A 27,665-nucleotide genomic window follows, 5' to 3' on the forward strand; every position below is an offset into this window, starting at 1 on the left:
CGTATGCCTTCTTAACAACCTTATCTACTTGATTCCCAACTTTCAGGGATCTATGTACACATACACCCAGATCCCTCTGCTCCTCCACACTATTCAAAGTCCTCCCGTTAGCCCTATACTCAACACATCTGTTATTCCTACCAAAATGAATTACCTCACACTTCTCCACATTAAACTCCATCCGCCACCTCGCGGCCCAGCTCTGCAACCTTTCTAAGTCACCCTGCAAACTATGACACCCTTCCTCACAATCTACCACACCTCCGACTTTGGTGTCATCAGCAAACTTACTAATCCACCCAACTATACCCTCATCCAGATCATTAATAAAAATTACATTAGTGATGGAGTTGCCTCGTAATATGACCCCAGAAAAGATTTGCAAGATCTTGTTTGAGTTACATATCCTGATAAGGTTTTGCCATGATTTGTATTGAGTGAATACGTGGGAATTTGACTATTCTCCCCTTTCTGTTCGTGTGTTATAATGTATGTGGGATGACTAATGTCTCCAGAAATGAAAACAAAGTTTAAAATGTATTCATTCGTAAGGCTGAAGGATTTATCACTCTAAATCATTGCAGTGGTCATGAAGAGAATAGATTTCTTGTGTAATATACATGGATAGAAGCAGTGGTCAGAATTTCACAATCCTGCCAAGGTGTGTCTGCCACCGCTGAATGTGACGGGCTGTTTGTATTGATGTTTAATTTGAGACCCCATGGGGCAGGATGGGCTGTAACATCCTGCCCAATGTTTTGTGCCAGCAGAAGTGTCATCTAGTTGAATGATGCAGTTGAAATTGAAGATTAGTTTGCCTTCCCCCACCAACCCTGTACTGCTTTTCCAATGTCTACCTAAATGACCAATTGGTCCAATTTGTTTATTTTTACTTTTCAGGATCACATGCTTCAGATAATTAATCAGATCATGGATGACTGCATCCCCAATGAGCGACCAAATCGCGATTTCCACATCAAGTTTCCAGATGAGGTTTTACAAGAACACCTAGGAGTGCAACTGTGGTTTGCTGCTGAGGTAGACCTTGCGAAGGGGTGGGAGGTCTTCAGATTGATCATGTCTGCCTGCTTTTCCAAGCGATAACTTGCTGGCTATAGTTTTGACCATCCTGCACATAACAAACAATTAATGGATGTCAGCCATGGCTTATTATGATCTGAGTGCTGGTTTAATCAGCTAGTTAAATATGTGAGAAATGATGGTCTTGATTGTGGTGCTTATCTGTGCCATTTGAAGTTCTTTGAACCCGTACAAAGCTTTAATCAATAGCTAAGCTCACGTGTATATAATTATTCATGGTGTGACTGGCAATCAAAGGCTATCTGCAGTATTGAATCACGTTTAGAGAATTCATAGAATCATTAAAATCCCTATAGTACAGAAGGAGGCCATTTGACCCATCAAGCCTGCACCGACAATAATCCCACCCTGTCCCTTATCTTGGATTTTTTTTTTCCGGTCTTTGGTTTTACAAGCTGACTTCTACCAACAGGCCATATGTGGCTTCCATTGACATGGATTCTTTCCAATTTGGTTAATCCAATGTAGAAAACAAAAAACAAAGTTGGTCTTTCCAAAATGTGAAGTTAATTTTGCACTTTTATAGAAAAGTTCCAGGGAATCTATTGAATAATGGGGTGAAGATTCATGTTTCCATTGCCATAGAGGCAGGGCTGTAAAACGTGGCGAGCTAATCAAAAGTCCATTTATCTTTGGCAGGACTGGAAAATCCCACTATCATTCCACCCATGACATCTCCATTGCTTAATCCTGACCGGTTGCATTCCACAACTCATCACAGAATAAATGGTGTACTATGTTTTAAAGGTCATATATAAAGAATAAGACCTCTGCATTTTCATGAAACACTTGTCATATTTCACAACTTTCAACCATGACCAAACCACTGAGGGAAAAACTAGATTGGGGGAATGAGAACCTGAAGGCAAATTCAGATTTGGGAACAGGAGATGGAGAATTAATGACTGCCAAGTTCCTGTGCTGCTTCTGACTTTTTGGAGTCGGTGTTGAAAAGTATATATGTAAATGCAAGGAGAATAATAAATAAATGAGCTTAGGGCATTGATGGATGCGTGGCAGCCTAATCTCCCTAAGGAGGGGCTTAAATGGCAGTTTATCCCAAGAAATGGAGTTTTCAGGCAGGATAGAGAGGAGATTAAAAAAAACCGTGGGGCTGTAGCATTAATTGTTTAAAAAAAAATCAATTGCGGCTGTGAGGATATACTGAATGAAACATCAAATGAGACCACGTGTTCAGCGCTTGGACTGTACTATAGACCTCCAAATATTAAAAGGGAGTAGGAACAGCAAGTAAATGGACAAGTCTTTAAGTTTAAAAATAATAGGGCAGTAATTGTTGGGAGGCTTGAGCTACCCTAATATCAATGTGAAGGGCACAGAGTGCAAAACTGCATTCAAGAGAACCTTTTCAACCAGCACTAGTCCAACAAGAGGGTGTGCAAGTCTAGATTTAATCTTAAGAAATGAAGCTTGGCAAGTGGGTGAAGTCGCAGCCAGAGGGAGATGACAAATTTTATAAAGCTGAGATGAAGTGGCAACTGTGGACTGGATTCTGCTATTAGAAGGAAATACTGTGTCATAGTAGTGAGGGTGGCATTCAAAGTGAAATTCTATGGGCATGTCTACACAAAGAAAAGAAATGGTACTGTCAAACCTAGGACCCCCTGGTTATCCAGAAGTATACAGGCCAAGATAAAGCAGTCACAAGATTTTATACTGTAGAAAGCCTAGGATGTAGTAAAAATAGAAATTGTGAAGCAAAGAGGATATGAAGAAACATTGACAGATAAAATCAGAGAAACCTAAGATGCTTTATAAAAGCAAGAGAATAACTAAGGAAAGATAGGCCCCATCAGTGATGTACATGGTAACTTGTGGGTTGATTTCAGAAGATGTGTGCAGGGTTCTCGTTCAGTACTCCATCTCTCCTTTACTAAGGAGAAGAATGATTCAGATATTCTAGTTAAAGAGGAGTGTGAAATATTAGATACAATAAGCAGAATGAGAGAATTAATGGAGGGACTGACGTCTTTGAAGGTGGATAAATCACCAGAACCAAATGGATTACATCCCAGGTTGTGGAAGGAATCCTGGGAAGAAATAGCAGATGCGCTGAGGAACATTTTCCAATATTCACTAGATACAAGTGAGATCCCAGAGGATTGGAGCACTTGAAATGCCATTGCATGCAAGGCTATAGGCCAAACAGTGGAAAATGGATTAGAACAGATGCTTGATGGTCAGTGCAAATATGATGCACTGAAGAGCCTCTTTCTGTGCTGTTAAACTTTGTAAAAAGTCTGACAACACCAGGTTTTAGTCCAACCTATTTATTTGATAACCTGGTGTTGTCAGACTTTTTACTGTGTTTACGCCAGTCCAACGCCGGCATACCCACATCATGACTGTTAAACTTTAACAGTTTACCCTGTCAGAATTAGAGTCACACAGGCATGGATTGATTGGGGATAGCTTGTGTGGTTTTATTTGGGGATGATCGTGTCTTACTGTTGGAATTCTTTGAGAAAGCAACAAGGAGGATTGATTAGGATAGTACAGTGGATGTTGCCTGCATGGATTTCAGTAAGCCATTTGATATGCAGCCTGGAAAAGTGAGATCTCACTGGGACACAGGGAACGTGGCAGCTTTGATCCCAAATTGGTCCAGTGACAGGAAACAAAGGGTAATGGTGGATGGATGCTTTTGTGTATGGAAATACACTTTTCGGTGGTATTCCACAGGGCTCATTGTTGGAGCCCTTGCTGTTTGTTGTATATATTAATTTAAACTCCAATCTGGGTGGCATGATTGGCAAATTTGTGCATGGCATTTGATGGTGAAGAGGATAGTTGACTCCAGAATTTCTCAATGGTTTAGTTGAGTAGGCAGAAAAGTGACAAATGGAATGCAATTGGCAAAGTGTGATGTAATGCATTTGGGGAGGGCAAACAAAGATGAAATGATCAAGAAGACATTGAGAGGGGTTGAGGAAATAAAAGACCTAAACCAGCCTCCCATCCGTTGACTGTCTACATTTCCCACTGCCTTGGCAAAGCAGCCAGCATAATTAAGAACCCCACGCACCCCAGACATTCTCTCTTCAGCTGCCTTCCATCGGGGAAAAAGATACAAAAGTCTGAAGTCACATACCAACCAACTCCAGAACAGCTTCTTCCCTGCTGCTGTCAGACTTTTGGATGAACTTGCCTTGCATTAATTTGATCTTTCTCAATGCCTTGCTATCACCGTAACACTACATTTTGCACTCTTTTGTTTCCTTCTCTATGAAGTGTGCTTTGTCTGTATAGTACGCAAAAAAAAATACTTTTCACTGTATATTAATGTGACTAATAAATCAAATCAAATGTCCACAGTCCTTGAAGGTGGACAAGATGGTCAAGAAAGTGTGTAGCGTATATTCTTTGGGTGAGACACTGAATACATAAGCAGGCATGTTATGGTGAAGCTGTATAAAACACTGGTTAGGCCTCTGCTGGAGTTTTGTGTACAGTTCTAGTCACATTGCAGTAAGGACATGATTCCTCTGAAGAGAATGCAGAGCAGATTTACAAGAATGTGGCCAGGGTTTGAAAATTGCAGTCATGAGGCGAGACTGCATTTGCTGGGCCTCTTTCCTGAGAAGAGAGGAGGCTAAGGAATGATCTAATTGAGGTGAAGAAAATTACAGGGATTCACTCAGGTTCGGGAAGATGTAGAAGCCGCTGCATAAGTTGCGTTGAGGGTGAAATGCTCAACTCATTTAGAAAGTACCTGGATCTGCATCTGAAGTGCTGTAAGCTGCAAGGCTTACAGACCAGTGTTGAAAAATGAGATTAAAATGACCAGCTAGCTCCTTTCCTCTCTTGGCACAGACATGATGGGCTAAATGGCCTGTTCCTGCTTTTCTATAGCTATACAAAATAAAATCACAGTACTTAAAGTGGAACACTTCAACTGCACCAGTTTGATTGGCAATTATAACTTGAATCCAATGTTTTGTTTTGTCTGGGTTATGTAATAGTGAGGAGCCATCATTGGAAACCATAGCGTTTCATTGTTGTAATCTGTACTGATGAGAAATAATGACCCAAAATCCTGCTTTGTTTTCCTTGTATCTTATTAGTGAGTATATAGGGATGAGATGTATTTGCATGTGAGAAAGCTGCAAATAATTAATTTTCCTTATTTGTTCTTAGTGTTTAGTAGCTGGTTCCCTCATCGAAGTGCATGAATCTGAAATGCTCCTATTGCACCCTCTGGCAGAGGACCTCCTGCGTAGTCTAGAGGAGGTGCGCTATCTACTCCGTGAACAATGTCTCTCTGATTATACCATCTATACAGATGACATCAAAGTAGCTCTCGTTCGGTTTGATAGGCTCTTTGCAGAGTTTGAATTAAGGTACAGAGCAATAAAATAATAGTCACAAATGTTTGTAAATGACAGTTTCAATTTCTGTATTGAAATTAAGCAGAAATATTGAATTTCATATTTTCTTTGACCAACTGTTGCAGTAACTGCAAACTCATCTGCCTGAATACCCAAACATTCTGGAATGTTGGAAGTGACTGTGTTAGCAATGATATTCCTTCCACATCTCTGAGCACCAACAATGATTACCCACCTCCCTAGCAGAAGTAGAACGGCTCCATACCCTTTCATAGAACATTTTGACTTGCGTTGCAGTGTAGATGACACTTGTCAAGAAACAGAAAACATTCAAAAATATGATTATGGTCAATGCTAAATAAGTTATGTATAATGAATACACATATATGTTTTTGTATTTGTTCGGATGACGTGAGCAATGATAGCCAGACCAGTATTTGTTGCCCACTACCCAATTTCTCTTGAAAGGATGGTGATGAGCCGTCAACTGCCTTGAACAGTTACAGTCCATGTGATGTAGGTACGCCCATAGTGCTACTAGTTTGTAGTACTTTAATGCACCTGAATGACCAATTCAGAGGGCAGTTAAGCGTTAGCCACATTGATGTCTGGACTCTTGCATCAGCCAGGCCAAGGTAGAATTTCCATTTTATGCACAAAAAGCAGTGATCCAGATATTAACTGCATCTGTTTTAAAACACATTTTATTTTCTCATCAGTTTGTACTCTTAATTAAATGTTGCCAAATAGTACAAACCAGCAGGGTCAGTGTTTTAAAATAGATTTTTTTAATATGTTTTAAAAATTATTCCTTTATTATTGGGATTGGCAACTTTGTGCAGTTTGGGAATGATTCATCACAAAAGAATAACCATTTTGGAGTGTATCAATCCAACTCCCCCCCCCCCCCCCCCCCCCCCAACACCCAAACAATAAATAACTTCTCTCTTTTTAAATGAGAGACAGACTTTTAAAAATGCACAGACCCATATTCTGTTTACATTTGGTACAGTAGTCAGTTTATTAGTAGATTGAAAAACTTTTTTAACAAGTCATTATTTAGAGAACCAAATTAATACCGGAGTGTAAAGATGCACAATTACCAGAAGACTCAATGATCAGTTCATTCCTGGGGAAGTGGCTAGGTTTGTAGGCTGGGCTTGCAATATTTTTATACGAGCAGAAATTTGAGTTACATTGAAGATAATTTGAGCTACAAATTCATAATCTTTTGCACTGGTTCTGCTGCTTTAGGGTGAATTTCAGAGTTAAAAAAAGCTCAACCAAGCGCATAGGTCAGGTCACAAAGGGTAGATTTTTCTCTATCTGGAAAGGGAGGGTTAAATCTTGAAACGATTCAGTGTTTGTGAATGCCTGACTACATATGTGATTCTGCCCAACAACCAACCAAACGAGAACTGTATCTCAGGCTTTGGACATCTTATGAAATACAAAAGCATATTTTTTTAAAGTAATTTTTGCCACCCCTTAAACCGCAAACATCACTCCTGCACAAGTGAAACATTTTAGTTTGGCCAAATAATTTTAATTTGGTGTTTGAGTTTGATTTTGGGACCTCAAAGCATTTCTTCCTTTTGCTTTCTACTATCCTACATGTGATATCACTGTATTAAAGGTCCCAGAAACAGGAATTGAAATGACCAGTTTATGAAACACAATATTAATGAAAAAGGCATTGGACTAATTTTCTTTTGAAAGAGAAAAAAATGGTACAGTTAACAGCAACTTATCATGTAAGAGAAGTGTTGGTGTTATTATGATTTATTTGCGTCATACAGTCGACAAACCTGTTCTACTATTTGTAGCCAACACCCTTCTTAAAAGGCTTAGCAAAAGGAATTTGTACATGGAATAGTGACGTATAAACTAATTAACCTTCTATAGAAAGTTGAAGCTTGTTCTGAAATGTAACCTTTCCATTCCAGTTATGTTTCTGCAGTAGTCCCCATCAAATCCCCTGAGGAGCTTTACAACCAGCAACAGATTATTGTGCTTTTCTGTGAAACTATAGATAGGTCAGTACCTTACTTTCTTTTTCTTTTGCATCAATCTGCCATCTATTTTAAGCTCCCGCAGTTGTCTGCTGTTGATGTGTTTAGTCAAAATTGTCCTGCTGAATGTCCCAGATGAGACATTTTGTGCATTACTCTACTTGCTCTGACTTACGAGAGTGGGATAGTTTGAGGTTTGTAAACTCTTATTACCAGCGTGTTGTAAATATTTTTTCTCACAGGAGTCAGGCTGATCTGTGGAGAGCAGAATGGTCAGTTTGTGTAACCCTTCAGTGGAATGTAGTAAGGAAGTGCCACGGTGTCAGGGATGCCATCTCCCAGATGAGAAGATTTAAACCAAAATCTGTCTTGTCCTTCAGGCAGATGTAAAAGATCTTATGGCTGTATTTGGAGAACAGCAGGAAAGTGTACAAACCAACTTATCTATCTATAAAACAGTTCATCAGCTGATTCATCTCATTATTTTGTGTAAAGTTGACTGCCATGTTAGCCAGAATAACAACAATCTCAAATCAAAAAGGGAAGTACTTCGTTGGATGTGAAACACTTTGAGACATCTTGAGCTTCCATATGCCAGTTTTATTTGATGTCTCCTCAGTCGTCTAGACATTGGATCTGATGAGTCTACCATTTCTCAATCATAGAATCTACAGTGCAGAAGGAGGCCATTTGACCCATTGAGCTTGCACTGATCACAATTCCACCCAGACTCTGTCCCCGTGACCCCATGCATTTATCCTAGTAAGTCCCCCTGAAACTAAGAGGCAATTTTAGCATGGCCTAGCCTGCACATCTTTGAACTGCAGAACGAAACCAGAGCACCTGGAGCAAACCCATAAGCATGGGGAGAATGTGCAAACCCAATAGATGGTGACCCAAGCTGGGAATTGAACCTGGGTACTTGGCGCTGTGAGACAGCAAACTCTTGGGTACTATTTGAGATTTCCATGTGCTAAATCTTTCCGTTGCCTTATAGATCAATGTTGCAATAATATGTAAATACTAAATATTCAACAGCATTAAATCTCATCTGTTATTTACCTGATGACACAGTTGATCTCTAATTTGTTTTACATCACAGTCCACTCCGTTGTAGATTTGTATGAAATTCTAAGATGCTTGCAATACATAGAGGTCATTTAAGTAGATGAGAAACAGGGTTCCAGACATTGGCTCAATAACTCCCTAATACTTAACCTTTCTCAGAAGTACTGTTGGTTTTTTGTCTTATCCAGTGCCATGACTTACCTGGGTGCATGTTGTTTTCCATCTAATTTGTCTTTCACTTGTACCCTTGTTGAATTAAAAGGGCGCTCTACTAACTTGAAATATAGACTCCACCATTTGTTTTATGCATTTATGTATGACTCCTGAAGATGTTGTCACACTTACTCTGTCAAATGTCATCTTCCACCAAACCCCACCCTTCTGCAGGGCATTGAAGCTGGGTTACCTGACGCAAGACATGATTGATGGTTTAGAGCCTGTATTGATGTTTACCATTCCACGCCTTGCTATCATTTGGTAAGAAGCTCAGTTTTCATGAGCATTCTAAATACTTTAGTCAAAATGTGTGGAGGAGAGCTGAATTCCAGAGGTGAGAGTGACTTTGTCACGTCAAACCAGCCTTTGACCAAGTGTGACACCAAAGATTCCTAGTAAAGTTGACTTCCGTGGCAGTTATTGGACAAATCCCCGCTGCTGTAAGACATCTCTAGCTCAGAGAAAGGTGATTGTCTTCCAAAAACCCATCGTTGCAATGCCATGTTATTCTGCTGGAATTCTTGAAAGTGTTGTCCTAGGCCCAACCATCTTCTTCAGCTGCTTCTTCAAGGGCCTTCTTTCCATCATAAGGTCAAAAGTAGGAAAGTTTGCTGATAATTGAACAATGTTCTGTACCATTTGCAACTCCAAATAATGAATCAGTCTGTGCCCACAAGTACAGTCCAAGGCAACACTTGAGCTTGCATTGATAAGTAGCAAGGAACATTTGTGCCAAGCAATAATCGTCACCAACAAGTGAGAATCTCATTGTTTCCTTGACGTTTAATGGCATTACCATCACTGGATGCCCCCCACCCGACAATTGACATCCTGGAGATTACCACTAACTAGAAACTTAACTGGACAAACCATGTAAATACTGGCTACAGAGCATGATGAGACTGGCAATTCTGTTCCAAACTCCTCTAGGCGTGTCCACCATCTACAAGGCACTAGTCAGGAGCATTATAGAACATTCTCCACTTGCCTGTATGAATAGGAGCAGCATGGTTCCACACTGGTTAGCAGTGCTGCCTCAACGCCAGAGACCCCAAGTTCGACTCCAAGCTTGGGTCGCTCTGTGTGGAGTCTGCACATTCTCCATGTCTGCGTGGGTTTCCTCTGCATGCTCTATTTTCCTCCCACAGTTTGAAAGATATGCTGGTTAGGAGCATTGGCCATGCTTAATTCACCCTTAGTTTACCCAAACAGATGCCAGTGTGTGGTGACTGGGGACTTTCACAGTAACTTCACCATCACCAGGACAGACCAGCCCACTTGATTGACAGCCATCAAAGCCTTAAATATTTATTTCCTCCTCCACTGACTGAGTGGCAGCAGTGTGCATCATCAGTTTGATCCAGCATCTTCCAAAGCAGTGATCCATCCCACCTGGAAGGACAGGACAGAGAATGCATGGGAATGCCACTATCTGCACGTTCCCCTCATGTCATATACCATCCTGACTTTTCATTTATTATTGTCACATGTATTTGTATACAGTGAACAGTATTGTTTCTTGCGCATTATACAAAGCATGCTGTACCAGAGAAGGAAAGGAGAGAGTACAGAATGTAGTGTTACAGCCATTGGTAAGGTGCAGAGAAAGATCAAGTTGATCTAGGGTTGATCCGTTCAAAAGTCTGATGACTAAGAGATTTAATTAGAGTATTGTTAGAGAGTTTAAAAGAGTTAAGATAAAATTTTAGCATAGAACAAGAGTCAAAGATAGAATTAGAGGTTTTGCTGGGCACAGCTTGCAAGAAGTCTTGGAAAACTATGCCGCTATTCCTTCGCTGTTACTGGGTCAACTGACCACATGTGACATCAAAGATGCCAAGTAAAGTGGTCCTTGCTACTTATCAATGCAAGTTCAAATCATGGAATATCCTCCCTTGCAGAATTGTGTACTACGTGACAAGTCCTGCAACAGTTCATAGACGTGTCTTGCCAGCACCACATTGAGGGCAAATTGTGTGGGCTGTAAATGCCAGCATCCCAAGGATATATCTTTAAGTAATCTTGTGGAGATCACCTGATTGAGTGATGGATTAAATTCTTGTTTTCTTTTCATGCAAAAGCTGAACCTAAAAAATGGAAACTTGTAAACTTGCAGCTCTTTGCTCTAAAAATGGAAACTTGCAGTTCTTTGCTCTCGTCCAGGATGGTTAGGTAACATTGTCCTTTTCATTTCTGGGATCTGTGCTCAGTCTGGTTCAGATTGGTTGGAATGGAACACCAGTTATAGAAAAGGCCTGATTTTTCTTTTCACATCTATATGGGAAATGGAATAGTTTCTGTAATTAGTGGCTGATTTGCAATCACTCAGTTTTACGCTGTGGTGCAAGATGAAAACCTACTTCCTGCTGTTTGGTATCTGATTTTTGGACGACAGATAGTTTGTCACCATAGTTGAAATGAAATGATGCCAAAAATGTTTCCTTCCAGCTGAACCAATCCAGAGCCACTTTTGTTTCTATTTCCAGTGGGCTGAGGATTTACCCAGAAGGACCTCTCAACCTAGAGCAGCAGCCAGATAACATGTCCAAGCTTTTTAAACCTTTCTACACCCTCCTGCAAAAAATAAGGTAAGGTGTACGTTGTCTAATTTTTGAGGAAAGGATCTTTGTTCTATTTATGTTAAATGAAACATACCAGTTAGGGGAACAGAAAATGCTGAAAATATCCAGTTGGCTGATTGCTAATGAGAAGTATCTTACTCTTTCTGAAAATTGGCACTGTGGGGTTGAATGTGCAAAATTTTTGAAAGGTCCCACATTATACAGCTGGTACGTTGCAAAACAGTTCAACTGAGGCCATCTTGCTCCCTGTAGGACCTGAGCTTGGCGATCAGTATAAATGTCTTTTTAGATTGTAAGACTAAATTACTGATCAAATTAGTGCCTGGTAGCAGAGTCTCTATCTGTTCTGTGGGCCTGCATATGATGAACTCCTGCAATCCTCCTGTCAAAGTAAAGCCATCCCTCTATCACTGATCAAGGGGTCTCAGATAATTTTCTTGTCTCCTTCCCTTTTTTATATATTCTGTCTTGCAGCTTTAACTCCCACTGCTTTGTGTGCTCTTTCAGTTGGTGGGGCTGAGGAGTTATCACCCACCTCTCTCTTTGCATCTTTTATACCGTGTTTTGCAACTTTTTGGCCTGCCATCATTTATCTTCCCCATATAAGACACAGGAGCAGAATTAGGCCGCTTGGCCCATCGAGTCTGCTCTGCTATTCAATCATGGCTGATATTTTTCTTATCCCCATTTTCCTGCACCCCCCCAAACCCTGATCCCCTTATTGATCAAGAACCTATCTATTTCTGTCTTAAAGACACTCAATGACCTGGCTTCCACAGCCTTCTGCGTCAAAGAGTTCCACAAATTCACCACTCTCTGGCTGAAGAAATTCCTCCTCGTCTGTTTTAAAGGGTCGTCCCTTTAGCCTGAGGTTGATCATCATGCTCACTTGCAGTCATCTGTCAGTCTTGTGAAATAGTCATTTCCATTTCCTCAAATTTGCAGGCTCTAAAACACTTCTGTGGCCAGGTGGTTTCTCCACAAATCTGGCTTGAATTTATTCAATTTTCCTGTTAAATACACCTGGAAGCAACTGCAAGGTTGTTCACTAACTCTCCTTTCTCTTAAGACTAATGAATTTTGGAATATTGAATATCAATGTGCAATATTCAAATTACAACAATATTCAGATTACAATTATTTAGGTGATAGCGTCAGATGTTGCTGTGATGTTTTGAGTTTTTTGCCTCCACTCAGCTTCTGAGGTCCTGTGGAAAAATATGTCCAAAGTTAAAGATTGATCAAAGACAAATACAGTATGCTGATGTCATATTAGGCAAGGGGCATAAATGAATATGAACATTTTTTTTAGAAAAGCATTAAATAGGCAAAAGATTGACTTAGACGAGCATCTTTTTTAAAAAAAACTAAATGAGGGCAGTTGGTAGAATCCCTTAAGTATACAGTGATTTATTTTTAACCATACACTCTTCTGATTTTGGGGGTTTCAAAATCCCAAAAGCAGTATTTAAATGACAAAGACTTGTATTTCTAAAGACAGAATGTAAATATATCTTTTGACCCATTCAACCGTTTTGCAATCTGATTGTTTTATTTCACTGTTGAAAGCAAACAACTACAAATAGTTATTCAGACTTCACCCTAAGTTTTGAGTTTATGCCCATGCAAGTGGTTGGATTGGTTCACAGTTTAGTCATTTTATCGCCGTTTTACCTCAATTTTACACTTTATCCCTAGGGACTTACTTTATGTCCTCACGGAAGAAGAGTTATCTATCTTGGAGAAGAGCCTATGCGCTGTAGAAGCGGAAGATTTCTTCAATGCCCACACAATGTTGCCCAGCCTTTCATCACTTCACAACAGCTCACTGAATCATGAAGCATTTGATGAATATGCCAATGGGGTTTTACCCATTACACCTGCTTCAGAGCAACTTGATCAGTTAAAATTGATCAAACACCAAGCAACCAATGAGGTGTATTCACAACAGTCTAACTCCGATGTGTCCAATTCACACCTGCAAGCTCCAAATGAAATAGGTTATTTGGAAGCTTCTCATCTTAGACTGGACACAGAAAATGAAGTCAGGCGCCAGGACTTTATATGGAACACTAGTGACAGCACACCAGCAAATGCACAGAATCAGAATACATCAATCCTGGAGGATAGTCCCGAGTCTTTATCTGCTGCTACTGACAGCTTGACCAATTCCAATGCCGTTCCGCACTTTAGTGTTGCAGAAAATAACCTTACTTCTGCAACGGACCAGCAAGAACTGCTTGGTGAGCTTGAATCAACAGGCGCTTGCACACTTGATGCTGTTGAATCCCATTATTTTATTGATATTCCAGATACAAGATGTGTGCCAACTACTTCTGAACAGGGCCATGTTGTTCCTCCATTAAATGCTTATTCTTCTGATGGGGACACCCTGAAACAAGCAGCTGAGTCTTCACCTTTTTTGGGAGCACGTCCAAGTAAAGAACATATGGAAGGAGTTGTGAATAGAAATAAAATGAAAAGCTCCAGCTGCGAAATTACAAATCAGCACAGTTGTGATGAAAGAATCTCTCATACTTGTGTAGTGTCTGAAGATTCACACATGAGTAACCACAGGTGAGGGTCTTGCAGGAATTTGGGATATTTTAAGGCGTAATGACCAGTACAGGATTTAAATAAGAATTATGGATAGGTCAAGAGCAGTTTTAAGACTTGAATTTTCTGAGGTAAATAGTTGGATGTAACCATAGAATATTTTGTTCTTTTCTTGTAACCCCAGCTATCATGAAGCTGAAAGGAAATTAAAATCCACTACCCAGGATATTCAAAGCAATTAAACAGATGTTTGATCTACAGGAGTGTGGAAGGTTATGGGCAGAAGGCAAAGAAGTGAAATTAAGGCCATCCTCCAACCAGCCAATGATTTTGGTGGAGCAGGCTCAATGAGCAATAAAAGTGCCTATTCCTGCTTCTATTTTCTCTGACCTTAGTGTTGCCTCTACTTTTAAATGTTTGTTTTTACCACATTAAATATGGGTGCTTTTTAATCATAGAACATAGAAAAACTATAGCACAAACAGGCCCTTCGGTCCACAAGTTGCACCGATCATATCCATACCTACCAGGCCTATCTATCACCCTCAATCCCATTAAATCCCAGGTACTCATCCAGAAGTCTCTTAAAAGACCCCAATGAGTTTGCCTCCACCACCACTGATGGCAGCCGATTCCACTCACCCACCACCCTCTGAGTGAAAAACTTACCCCTGACATCATCTCTGTACCTGCTCCCCAGCACCTTAAACCTGTGTCCTCAGCCCTGGGAAATAGTCTCTGAGAATCCACCCTATCTACACCTCTCAACATCTTATAAACCTCTATCAGGTCGCCTCTCATCCTTTGTCTCTCCAGAGAGAAAAGACCAAGCTCCCTCAACCTATCCTCATAAGGCATGCCACCCAGTCCAGGCAACATCCTTGTAAATCTCCTCTGCACCCTTTCAATAGCTCCCACATCCTCCTTGTAGTGAGGCGACCAGAACTGCACAATAATCATCATTTAGTTGTTGCATGTATCCTACCACATTTTGAAGTGAAATCATGAAATGTGTTTTGAAATTTAAACAATTTGAGCATTATAATGACACAGTTGTCACTTTAAAAATTTATTTCAACCAACATTTACATTTCTGGTCAACCAAGGTAATGTTTCCAGGAGAAAATGCTTGAGAGTATCGATGGGCAATTTTTTTGTGTTAAGAAATCTCTTCAAAGTTGGCAAGCTACCTTGGACATAATTCCTGAAGAGTAGCTAGCCCTGAGCGAATGGAGCAACGAATCCTCGAAAGCGATTAAAATATGCCATAGCTTCTGAGCTCCTTGGCATCATATCTGGGAGCTCCCTGAAGATATGCTGGGGAAGTCCCCAATTTCCCATGGACAATTACACTGCATTGGGAACCATCCAAAAATTGAGATTTAAGTGGTAAACTTTGGATGGTTCTGACTGCTACATTAATAGTTACCCAAAAATCATTCAAAGAATTAAAATCGCTTTGTGTTTCTGGGTTACTATTGTACAAAGCCGTACTGACAATCCTGCCCCAATCTCACAATGGGACTTCACTTTCCGTGGGACTCCCCTGATAACTTTCTGAAGCAACTATATGGATGTTATCTTCTTCCTGGCCTTCAAAGACTGTTAAATCTGGCTGGACTTTTTAAAACTACTTGATTTATGGCAGCTAATGCTTTTTTTTTTACAAAGACAACAGGGACATGTTAGACTGCCCAGATCTCACCCAACCTATGTCAGAAGATCAGGTGAGATGGGATTGGCTGGAGTTTGAGTCGAGCCATTTCGAACAGAGTGGCAATCCGACTCAGTTGCCACTATCGGAACCCCATTTGTTTCCTATCTCACAATTGAGATTCCTCCCATTACTAAATTATTGGGAGGTGAAATAGTCCAAAATCATCCTTGGATCCATCCAAAGAACTAGTTCTGTTCAACCAACATTTTCGGCAACTTTTTAATACTTTGCAGGTAATTATTCCCTGACTGTTGTGCCAGTCAGCAGCTTAAAAAAAAACTACTGAGTTTTAATGATTTTGAAACCTGAAAGAAATTGGAAAAACTCCAGATTTGCTGATTACCAAATCTAATTTCTGCAGAAGGTGCATGTTACATATATCTGAAATACTTGTCACTTGTTCCTAATTATGGAAAACAAATTAGGTTCTATTGCACACTGATTTGTGCACTTCACTCACAGGGTGACTGAGGAGGAGAATGAGCCTCATGTCATGGATCGTGAAACAATAAAGCATGCAGTATGGACTATGAGAGCGGCAGTAAGGGAGGAAATCAGGGCACGGTACCGCAGCCGCAGTGATATGCTTCATCGGCTCTTTGTTTGTATCTCAGGTATGTCATGGGGTATGGGCCGAGGTATGACATTACCACTTTAATATGTGCTGCCATCAAGTGCTAGATATGTGGTTTGATTTTTCAAACCCCTCATTCCATTTATTCCCTGACTATGACCACGTTGCCATGATTGGAATACTGGAAAATACAAGGGGGAGTTATTTCTATGCATTTGGAAGTCTGGGAGTGGGAAACTGACCTCCTATTCTGTGTTAGGGAATTTGGGGAATAGGTTGTGATGGCCTCATGCTTATGGTACCAAACTAATAAAGCAGAGATTATGGGTTCAAATCCCACTGTGGCAAGAATATTTCAGTAAATCTGGTAACTTGTGGACTAGCAGGAGAAAAGAAAGCCGTAGAAACTGCTGGTTTACTGTTATCATTCTCTCACTGGTCTGGCCTCTGCCTGACTCCAATCTCACAATACACTCTTCCTGGGGCAACGAAAGATGGGAAAGAAATATCAGCTAATCAAACACGCATGCATCCCAAGAACAAATTTTTTGTAAATTCATTGCTACTAGCCAAAATAGTAACATTGTATTATGATTGAGTCAAGTGGTTAGCCATTAGCTGATGGATATGAGCACCAAGTGTACAACACAAGAATTTTGTTTTAAAACTGTTCTGTCAATTATATAAATATATAACTTATGATGTTTTGATTTCAGCAGCTATTTTTAAAACCTTTTGAGGGCTTTTTTCAGTCATTTTGAAACCCGTAGTGGTGGTATTTCTCACATGCTTGAGTTCACTGATGCTAGCTGGAACAGCTTGCCAGCAAAGGTGGTTAAAGCTCAGACACTGGATTCACTTGAACAGATAAATGCTGTAATGGGAAAATAAGAGGTAAAAATGACTGAAAGACACTTGTCACCGGAATAGTTTTCAGTAAATTTATTTGTGTACACAACCCTAAGTTGCATCAGAGTTATGAATCATCTTGGCCATATTTGGAACAGGTGTAGCAGATCAACTTCAGACTAACTTTGCAGGAGACCTGCGGCGGATTTTAAAAACTGTCTTCGAGATTGCAACGTCAACACCAGAAACAAATGAAGATGTTATAGAAGAGGAAACAGGTATACTGATTTTACTTTGCGTCTGCAGGCCTAGCTCTTCACTTTTCACCTGCTTGCTTCAATTGTAGTCTCTGGTAGAAAGATTGACAAGGATACATGAATACAAGTATCTTTCTGTGCTCAAATGTGAGTAATCCCCACATAGCCATAAATAATGGGATATTATCAAGAGACCAGCTATTGCACATAAGTGAAATAGACTTGATTTTTCTTGAACCTACTGCAGTGATGGGAAGAAGAGTACCTGAAATAACCTGCTGACAGAGTGGGGAGGTATGGACTGGCCATTAGGGGACAAAGAGAGAACCCCTTGTGTATCTCCACTTGCACAGGTACAATTACAATGAAGAGGTCATTGCCATAAATGCAGTGCAAAGGCATGGAGTTCAATGAGGGAAGCAATCCAAGAAATCACAGCTTAGATACTGAATCTCTGCAAAATGCAAATTTTTAGGCTTGAACGCTATGCTCTGGGATCGGTGCAATGTACTGACGGCACGGTGTGGTTGGAGAATCGACTCCCCCCACCCCCCCGCCCCATGTACATTCTGGTCTTGTGCAATATTTTACTGAAACTTTAGTATTTAGTACTAAATTGAAAAATATAAATCAATTCTGTATTGTAATTGTTTATTTTTTCTTTGCCTGTTGTGTCTTGCAGAGGAAGAGAATATTATTCTGGAGCCTGCCTTGGAAGATTGTGTGCTGTGTCAGGAATCCCATTCTTACTCCAGAACCTCCAATTTAAACAGCACAAAACTGGAAGGTACATTAAGTTGGTATTTTATTGGACAAAACTATGGCTGGTCTCTAATTAAAAATCTCTATTAATTGTGAAAATATTACTGTAGGGCTAAGATTCCATCAAAGCCAACATTCATCTTATCACTAGATAAAAGTGCATTCCTAAAATCTTTCAGTTATCTATTTAAGTCTTTATGCTACAAATTGATTGACTTGCTGAAGCAACCAATGTGTTTTTTATAAAGAAAGTACGATCTGCCACGATGGATGCATGTCAGTCAAGTAACTAGAACATAGAACATAGAGAAACTACAGCAGAAAGAGGCCCTTTGGCCCACATGTTGCATCGATCATATCTCTACCTGTTAGGCTTACCTATAACCTTCAATCCTATTAAGTCCCATGTACTCATCCAGAAGTCTCTTAATAGACCCTATCAAATTTGCCTCCACCACTGATGGCAGCCAATTCCACTCACCACCATCCTCTGGGTGAAAAACTTACCCCTGACATCTCCTCTGTACCTAATTCCCATCACCTTATAAACCTGTGTCTTCTCATAGCAACCATTTCAGCCCTGGGAAAAAGCCTCTGAGCATCCACCCGATCAATACCTCTCAACATCTTATACACCTCTATCAGGTCACCTCTTATCCTTCGTCTCTCCAAGGAGAAAAGACTGAGCTCCCTCAACCTATCCTCATAAGGCATTCCGCCCAATCCAGGCAACATCCTTGTAAATCTCCTCTGCACCCTTTCAATAGCTTCCACATCCCTCCTGTAATGAGGTGACCAGAACTAGTTACACAAATTTTTGTACCTCAATTACTGTATGCATTTGGTGCTCTGGCTAACTACCATTTTTTTTTACAAATCCTCTTCTGTCTTTTGAAAATGTAGGTTTATACATACATTTTCACTTGCATGTTTCATCTCTCCTGTCTTGCTCCTTGATGGGAGATGCCGGTATTGGACTGGGGTGGGCACGGCAAGAGGTCTCAAGACCAGGTTAAAGCCCAACAGGGTTATTTGGAATCACGAGTTTTCAGAGTGCTGCTCCTTCCTTGGGTGAGTGGCCACTTGCCTGAGGAAGGGACAGTGCTCTGAAAGCTCGTGATTCCAAGTAAACCTGTTGGACTTTAACCTGGTGTTGTGAGACTTCTTGCTCCTTGGTAGTTTGAGTTCAAATTTCAAAATCTATTTCCTGTGCCATGAAGTGTAAAGTTTCTTTCTTTTTGCTTTCACCGATTATGCCCATGGAAGATTTATTTATAAGAACATAACATAAGAAATAGGAGCAGGAGTAGGCCATATAGCCCTTCGAGCCTGCCCTGCCATTCAATAAGATCATGGCTGATCTGTCGCTGCTCAGTTCCACTTTCCCGCTTTCTCCCCATAACCCTTAATCCCCTCTCTTATCAAAAACCCATCAACCCGCGTCTTAAAAATATTTAGCGAGGCAGCCTCCACCACTTCAACGGGCAGAGAATTCCAGAGATTCACCACCCTTTGAGTGAAGAAGTTCCTCCTCAACTCTGTTCTAAACCTCCCCCCTTTTATCTTGAGGCTGTGTCCCCTAGTCCTACTGTCTTTTTTGAGCGGGAAGAGTCTCTCCACCTCTATCCTATCCATCCCATTCTCAATGAGATCTCCCCTCATTCTTCTAAACTCTAACGAGTACAAGCCTAGTTTATTCAGCCTCTCCTCATAGCTCAACCCCCTCAACTCCGGTATCAGCCTAGTAAACCTCCTCTGCGCTCCCTCCAAGGCCAAAATATCTTTGCGCAGGTGCGGCGCCCAAAACTGCACACAGTACTCCAGCTGCAGCCTCACCAATGCCCTACACAGCTGCAGCAAGACCTCCCTACTTTTATATTCAATCCCCCTCGCTATGAAGGCCAGCATCCCATTTGCCTTCCTGACCACCTGCTGCACCTGCAAGCTGGGTTTTTGCGACTCATGCACAAGGACCCCGAGGTCCCTCTGCACCGTCGCCTGCTGCAGTTTTTCGCCCCGTAATAGTCCTTCCTACCATTATACCATTCATTATAAAATGATTAATTATTGTATATTTAACTGAATTACTGTTGCGTCACTCTAATGCGAGATTAGCCTTATCAGTCATCAAATCCAAATGGTTACCCCCATAGAACATCCTGAACTTGGAGTTGGGAACACTGTTTAGAAGAATGGCATTTTCTGTACGTCAGCACAGTGGTTCATTTTTCAGGTTGTGTCTCATCCTTGCAAGTAATTGGTTTTTTCCCCTCCCAATTGTAGTGCCCCCAGAGTGGATTGCTGATTCTGCCTGTAATCAATGCATGTCTTGCAAAGCACCATTTACGATTATCCGAAGGCGGCATCACTGCAGGAACTGTGGAAAGGTTTGAATTTTAAGCATTGCCTTGTAAAGTTAGGATCAAGCATCAGATGCAGATCACATGAAAGGGAATAAGTGACTTTACAATCTGGGATATTTACAGCTTTAACTATCAGTAGAGTTCTACGCCATGGAAGAGGCACTTTTCAGTTCAAGTGACTTGTTATAGTCCTCCAAAATATAGTGCCACCTTTTTTGCTTCAGTATTGTACAGGTGGTTCACTGGGTACTCTGTTCTCATTTTACTTTTAGATTTAATTTAGTGATGATAACCATGTGGTTGATGTTTTACTTGGCTATTTTTCTATAATAATTTCTTGAATTAAGACTCAGAAAAAGATGAAGTAAGATTCCTGAGCTGAAACTTTTTCAGCTACCGTAAAGGCATAAGTTTTCCCTCAGTTTGACACAATACACCAAACCTTCATTGCACGGTTATATATTCTATTTTGGTTGCTCTTCCCCATCTCTTTATTCTATTGCCTTATCCCTTTTGCTACCTTTTTCATAATTGAGTTTGTCTTGATTTTTAGTGTTGTAGGCAAAACCCTTTGTAGCATTTCCACAGGTACATCAACATATGTCACTGAATCACTGTCACCTGTTGAATGAAGTACTGAAAGGATATAAACTGTACAATGCTTGTAATGAAACCAAATGCAGTTACTACACAGTATGCACGTCAAGTAATAGCAATGAGGATATTAGAAAGGATCAGCTTCTTTCTGCGTTCAATATTATGTTTTCCAGAATTTCTGTCCAATTGCTTGCCACGTTTCCTAAATGTGCACTAGATAAATGCAAGTCCTTTTTTTAAATATCTTTGCAATGATAGTAAAGGGGAAATCATTGAATGGTACTAATATTTAGCTCGTGGGTGCTAATGTGAGTTGAGTACTGTGAAATGTACATTCAACAACTGATGTTGGTATTATGTAAAGTATGTTAGTGTCCAGATCGAGAAACCCCTGTGAGGGAACAAACTTCAGACTCCAAACCAGAATACAATGGACGATTTATTTCCTATCCCCTCTGCTTCACTTTCTGTGCATGCTGCTATATCAAAATTCAGGTAAAAGCAACTTGTAGCATTTAATGCTGGGACATATTGGTAGGCTTACAGCATACAAAGAGAATTATTCCACCTCGTTGGGTCATCCTTCACCATCAGGATGCTGGAAAAACTCAAACTCTGTTTTCTTGTGTTTCAGATCTTCTGTTCCCGCTGCTCTTCCCAATCAGCACCGTTACCTTGGTTTGGGCAGATGAAGCCAGTCCGTGTCTGTGCCCACTGTTACACATTTCACCTCACTCCCTCCTACTCCACTACATCTGCATGTTAACCTGAAGCTCCATGCCAGAGAGTCTCAACAAATTTGCAAAGAAACAATCATTGTAATAAACCCAGTGTAATGAATATGTCAGGTCCCTGTCAACAAGAGGAGAACCATCTTCAATTCATTATTACCGCAAATAATTCAATTGTTCCCAGTCCAGCCTCGTAATCTCAGTTCAATGTATTAACTCTGATACCACTGCAAATCTATAAAGAACAGCAGTTAATTGTGAATTATTTCTGCAGCACCTCTGATATAAAAGCTATGCTTGGTAACGCAACTCAGGTTATTTAATCATAACTGTCGATGATTCCTTCCCAATGGATAAAGACAATCAACAAATTTTTGAATGATTTTAAGGTAGGGGTTGTCAAATCTAAATTTTCTATTTTGGTGACATCAACGTATTTTGATTCTATAAATTGCTAATGAACACATGAGAATTCAAATAATATTTAAAAAACTATCACATCTGAAGTGAGGAAAGAATCGAATACTCCTGATTCAATTGGTGTATTTTCTTACAGCCTATTGTTTACAATGACCCATATGGATATCCAGTTTATTACAATTTCAGTGAGGCAACATGGATTGCTAACCTGCAGGTATACTGCATTAAATTGGGGGACTGCAAAAATAGGCACTTCAGGAACAAATTTATCTTGTCCTGAAAATAACTTTGTGAAAATTTTTAGGGTTAATATCACAGAATTACATCAATTTAATGTCTGGAGAATTGGGTTTTTGCTCAGTCTGTATTAATTGGAATAGCAGGAAGCAGTGGTGGAACATGCATTTTTTACTGGCAAAGCTAATCAAAAAATAATTGCGCAAGATTATTGCTGCTCCTGTAAAATCTATGCATAAATTTCAGTAATCTAATTTTGAAAGTTAATGGTTTTCTAAATTTTGGCACCCAACCTCTGGACACGTTGAGGACCAAAGAGGACATTGAGGGTGTGTTTTCCTTCAACTCATAATTTTATTGGAATTAATTCTGGGAGTTGACTAGTCTGTAGTTTTTGAAATATGGCCATGTTTATGTGCACCTATAATCGGTAATTGCTTCCGTAATAGTGTGCTCCAGTAGCACATCTATAAGTGGCCATTTGCTGATGTAACTAATCACTTTAGTCAAATGAACATTCTTCAAAGCTTTGATACATGGAATCTCATCCACATTCCACGTATAGCTTTTAAATGTGGTGATCATCAACTAAAAATATCTCAGGTCATGTTTATTGGTCAGGTTAGCAGCATCATTGAAGTCTCCAAAATGAAATGGTGACTGAACAAAAGTTGACGAGCTTTTCTAAACTTGTAAGATTTGTGCAATCAATGTTAAGTGCATTATTGAATAATGTATTTTGTACCAGCTCATACTTAATTCAAGCCATACTTTACCAATGTAATCATCAAAGATGGTTCAGATCAATAACTCCTATTAATAGTATTAATTTGATATATGGGATATGAATATATAACTATTCAAAAATCATGCTGCAATTCAAATGATATTTACAGTACTTGAGTTTCAATTCAAAGTCACATTGCAATTTTTGTTGTGTACTCTAAAGAATTAATGGTGATCCTTATCTTTTAGGGGGCAAGATGCACTTTTGTACAACTAATGAACTGGAAGTTCTGAGTGTGAGGTTTACTCGAAGCCAGGGGAATTCTATATTTTATTTTGGTCAGTGCAATGTATATATATCTTTCAATTAATGAAAACTTCATAAATTGCAATGAAAGGCTTCACAAAACAAACAAATTTAATTTTAAACTGAGATTAACATGTAATCTTCAATGTCTTTTTTCCATTAAAGCGGAATAAACTAATTCTTCCGTCTGGATTTCCTATTTCATAAAATTGGAGGAGATTGTGGATTAAAGTAATTCCTGTTTTTATAACTGTTTTTAAAATCTAATTTATGTGCAGAAGGGGACAGTGAAATGGTGTTTTCTTTTTCTGAAAAGTGCCAGCTCTGACTTGGTGAAATTTGCTGAGGGAATACCACGTTGTTCACCTCATTCCAACTTCATTGACCTACTTTGATTGTCATCTACAGACTGTAATGCAGCATTTGCTGTTACGTTTTTGTTGTTGATGCTCTTAATACCAAGTAAAGCTGTAACATAACCTAAAATCTAATATTTTGCACAGTAAGTGCTCAGGTTACAAGAGGTTGCATTGATCACGTTTGTTTTTGCAATCCAGGTTTTTTTTAACCCTGCCCTTAGTTTCAGATATTCTAGGCTCTGGAGGAGGAGTGCTCAGATGCCATCGCGCAAAGCACCCCAAGCCATTCATCTACCCAACACCATTGGATCTGGTTATGATTTTCTGCTTTCCTGACGCTCAAATGAGCCTCCTGACTTTATGCAAATGTTTCTGTTCCATTCTGCAGCAACAAGCAAACACGTCAGAGCAACCTCCCTGAAGTTTTCATTTTGTAGCATTTTAGGTTCAATTAGCAAAATGGTTAATTGGAAAAACATGTTAAACATAAAATGTCTAAATGCTTAGAATGACGTGGTCCACGTGGAGTTATATCTCACATGGACAATCCTTTGGGATTTGAATCCATGCTGAAAAGAAGAGCAAAAGAATACATCTGACAATTACAGGCTCATGGTTCAATGTTGGTTCGGGTGAACAATAATCAGGAAGAAATTAACAGTAATTTGGACGAGCATGGACTACTAAAGGAGAGCCAATAAGGCATGTTATATTCAACTTTACTGAGCTTTTTGAGGGAACCAGGTGAATGAAGGTCAGTACTGTTTGTCATTTCAAAAGACTTTTGATTAACTGCTAGATACTTGGCTTAGGAAAATTGCTGTCCATGAGATGAAAGGGATAGCAGCAGCATGCAAATTAAAGTTAGCTAGAAAAGTTGTGTGAAATGCTTTTCTTAAACTGGAGAGAGGCATGTAGTGGCATTCCCTAATGTTCAGTGCTCTATACCCTTAATGAACATGTGGGGTAAAATTTTGAAATGTACAGATGAAACAAAGCTTGGAAATACAGTAAACAGAAAGCTAGCAATTGGACAATTGGTGGAAGAGGGTGGACACGTGAAATTTGATAAGTAAAAGTGTGGGATGATGCATTTTGGTCGGTGAATGAGGAGAGACAGGCTGGAATTCTTCAGCTGTTCACACTTCGCCATTGCTGCCAGCCATTTTTATATAAACTTTGATTTATAGGAGTGTTCTGGGTTGGGTTTATTGGATGTGATAAAATTATGATTTCTGAAATTTTTGAGGAAATAATTGTCCAGTTTCAACTGTTTTTTGAAAGTAATTTTTTCCTTTATTTTGACTAAAAGGGGACATGAGATTGCCTTATCTGCCAAAGCAAAAGAGAATCCAAAGAGCTTCTACAAATACATAAAGGGCAAAAGAGTAACAAGGGAGAGAATAAGGCCTCTTAAGAATTAACAAGGTCATCTATGTATGGATCTACAAGAGATGGGTGAGGTCCTAAATGAATATTTCTCATCAGTATTTACTATTGAGAAAAACATGGATGTCAGGGAACTTGGGGAAATAAATACTGATGTCTTGAGGAGTGTACATATTACAGAGAAGGTGGTGCTGGAAGTTTTAGTGTCTCAAGGTAGATAAATCCCTAGGACCTGATGAAATGTATCTCTGGACTGTGGGAGGCTAGGGAGGAAATTGTGGGTCCCCTAGCAGAGAGATTTGAATCATTAGTAGTCACACTGATGCATTTTGAGCCTGAAAATTGGAGGGTGGCAAATGGTGTGCTTCTATTTAAAAATGGGTGTAGAGAAAAGCCAAGGAACTACAGGTTGGTGAGCCTCATCTGTGCTGGGTAAGTTGTTGGAAGATATTTTGAGGTACAAAATCTAGAGGCATTTAGAAACATGTGGACTGATTATAAACAGTCAGTATAGTTTTGAGAGTGGAAAATCATGTCTCTCAAATTTGATTGAGTTTTTGGAAGGGGTCACCAAGAAGGTAAATGAGGGCAGTGCAGTTGATATTGTCTACATGGACTTTAGCAAGGCCGCATGACAGGTTGTTGCATAAGGTTAAATCTTACAGGATCCAGAGTGAGGTAGCTAAATGGATACAAAATTGGCTTCTTGATAGAAGCCAGAGGGTGGTCGTAGAAAGTTGTTTTTCAAATTGGAGACCTGTGACCAATCGTGTGTCTCAGGGATCAGTGCTGAGTCCACTGTTATTTGTCATTTATATTAATGATTTGGGTGAGAATATAGGAGGCATGGTTAGTAAGTTTGCAGATGACACCAAGATTGGTGGCATAGTGGACAGTGAAGAAAGTTTATCTTGGATTGCAACGGGATCTTGATCAATTGGGCCACTGAACTGACGAATGACAGATGGAGTTTAATTTAGATAAATGAGGTGATGCATTTTGGTAGATTGAACCAGAACAGGACTTACTCAGTTAATGGTAGGGCACTGGGGAGAGTTACAGAACAGAGATCCTGGGGTACATGTTCATAGCTCCTTGAAAGTGGAGTCACAGATGGACAAAAGTTTGAAAAAGGCATTCAGCATGCTTGGTTTCATTGGTCAGAACATTGAATACAGGAGTTTGGACGTCTTGTTGAAGTTGTACAAAACGTTGGTACGGTCACACTTGGAATACTATGTACAGTTCGGGTCACCCTATTATAGAAAGGATATTATTGAACTAGAAAGAATGCAGAAGAGATTTACTAGGATGCTACTGGGACTTGATGGATTGAGTTATAAGGAGAGGCTGGATAGACTGGAACTTTTTTCTCTGGCGCGTAGGAGGCTGAGGGGTGATCTTATAGAGATCTATAAAATAATGGGGGGCATAGACAAGGTAGGTATCTTTTCCCCACGGTAGGGGAGTCTAAAACTAGAGGGCATAGGTTTAAAGTGAGAGAGGAGAGATACAAAGGAGTCTAGAGAGGCAATGTTTTTTTCATATAGGGTGATGAGTGTCTGGAACAAGCTGTCAGATGTAGTAGTAGTAGTAGTAGAGGGAGGTATAATTTTGTCTTTTAAAAAGCATTGACAGTTACAGGGTAAGATGAGTGTAGAGGGATATGTGCCAAATGCGAGCAATTGGGACTACCTTAGGGGTTTAAAAAAAGGACGGCATGGACAAGTTGGGCCAAAGGGCCTGTTTCCATGCTGTAAACCTCTAACTCTATGACTAAAAGACTTAAATAATAAAATGTTAAACAATTAGACTAAGATTACAAAATATATATAAAGTATAGATTTCCCTTGAAGATATATATTTGAATTTCTCTCTGATCTCTTTAATCTATGTACTTAGCTTTAATTATCTTGAAGGAAAGAATGTGTACAAATTTTTTTTTCATTCATGGGGTGTGGCTTCACTGGCTAGATTGGCATTTATTGCCTATTCTCTGACAGCATTGAGTCAACTACATTGCTGTGGGTCTGGAGTCATATGTAGGCCAGACCAGGTAAGGATGGCAGATTTCCTTCCCTAAAGGACATTAGTGAACCAGATCAGTTTTTTTGACTAGTTACATGTACTAACTCCATATAAACTTTGTTTTCATTTCTCAATACTATTTTATGTTTGAAGTGTAGAGCAAAACCAGCCTCCCATCTATTGACTCTGTCTATACTTCCTGCTGCCTTGGAAAAGCAGCCGAAGACCCCACACACTCCAGAAATACTCCCAACTTCCGTCAGGGGAAAAAATACAAACCTCCTGAGTTCACATACCAATTGACATAAGAACATAAATAGAAGCAGGAGTAGGCTATCTAGCCCCTCGAGCCTGCCCTGCCATTCAATAAGATCATGGTTGATCTGATAGTGGTTCAGTTCCACTTCCTGCCTGCTCACCATAACCCTCAATTCCCTTATTGGTCAAAAATCTACCTACCTGTGA

At 39.9% G+C, this 27,665-nt stretch overlaps 1 protein-coding gene across 1 annotated transcript in view; it reads left to right on the forward strand.

Annotated features, from left to right (window-relative positions):
* LOC145351916 (lateral signaling target protein 2 homolog) overlaps nucleotides 1-23,602 on the forward strand; it is a 48,351-nt gene extending 24,749 nt beyond the window's left edge. Inside the window, exons 3-13 of the mRNA XM_080201703.1 lie at nucleotides 901-1,038; nucleotides 5,260-5,462; nucleotides 7,397-7,486; nucleotides 8,918-9,007; nucleotides 11,233-11,334; nucleotides 13,027-13,905; nucleotides 16,064-16,215; nucleotides 17,183-17,302; nucleotides 17,964-18,068; nucleotides 20,327-20,430; nucleotides 21,638-23,602. Coding sequence (XP_080057829.1) covers nucleotides 901-1,038; nucleotides 5,260-5,462; nucleotides 7,397-7,486; nucleotides 8,918-9,007; nucleotides 11,233-11,334; nucleotides 13,027-13,905; nucleotides 16,064-16,215; nucleotides 17,183-17,302; nucleotides 17,964-18,068; nucleotides 20,327-20,430; nucleotides 21,638-21,769 — 2,115 coding nt within the window. The 3' untranslated portion in view covers nucleotides 21,770-23,602. The remainder of the gene's footprint in view (nucleotides 1-900; nucleotides 1,039-5,259; nucleotides 5,463-7,396; nucleotides 7,487-8,917; nucleotides 9,008-11,232; nucleotides 11,335-13,026; nucleotides 13,906-16,063; nucleotides 16,216-17,182; nucleotides 17,303-17,963; nucleotides 18,069-20,326; nucleotides 20,431-21,637) is intronic.
* The last annotated feature ends 4,063 nt before the right edge of the window (nucleotides 23,603-27,665 follow it).

This window comes from Carcharhinus amblyrhynchos, chromosome 13, assembly GCF_965287045.1.
Source record: "Carcharhinus amblyrhynchos chromosome 13, sCarAmb.v2.hapA, whole genome shotgun sequence".
In the NCBI taxonomy this organism is placed as follows: Eukaryota; Metazoa; Chordata; class Chondrichthyes; order Carcharhiniformes; family Carcharhinidae; genus Carcharhinus; species Carcharhinus amblyrhynchos.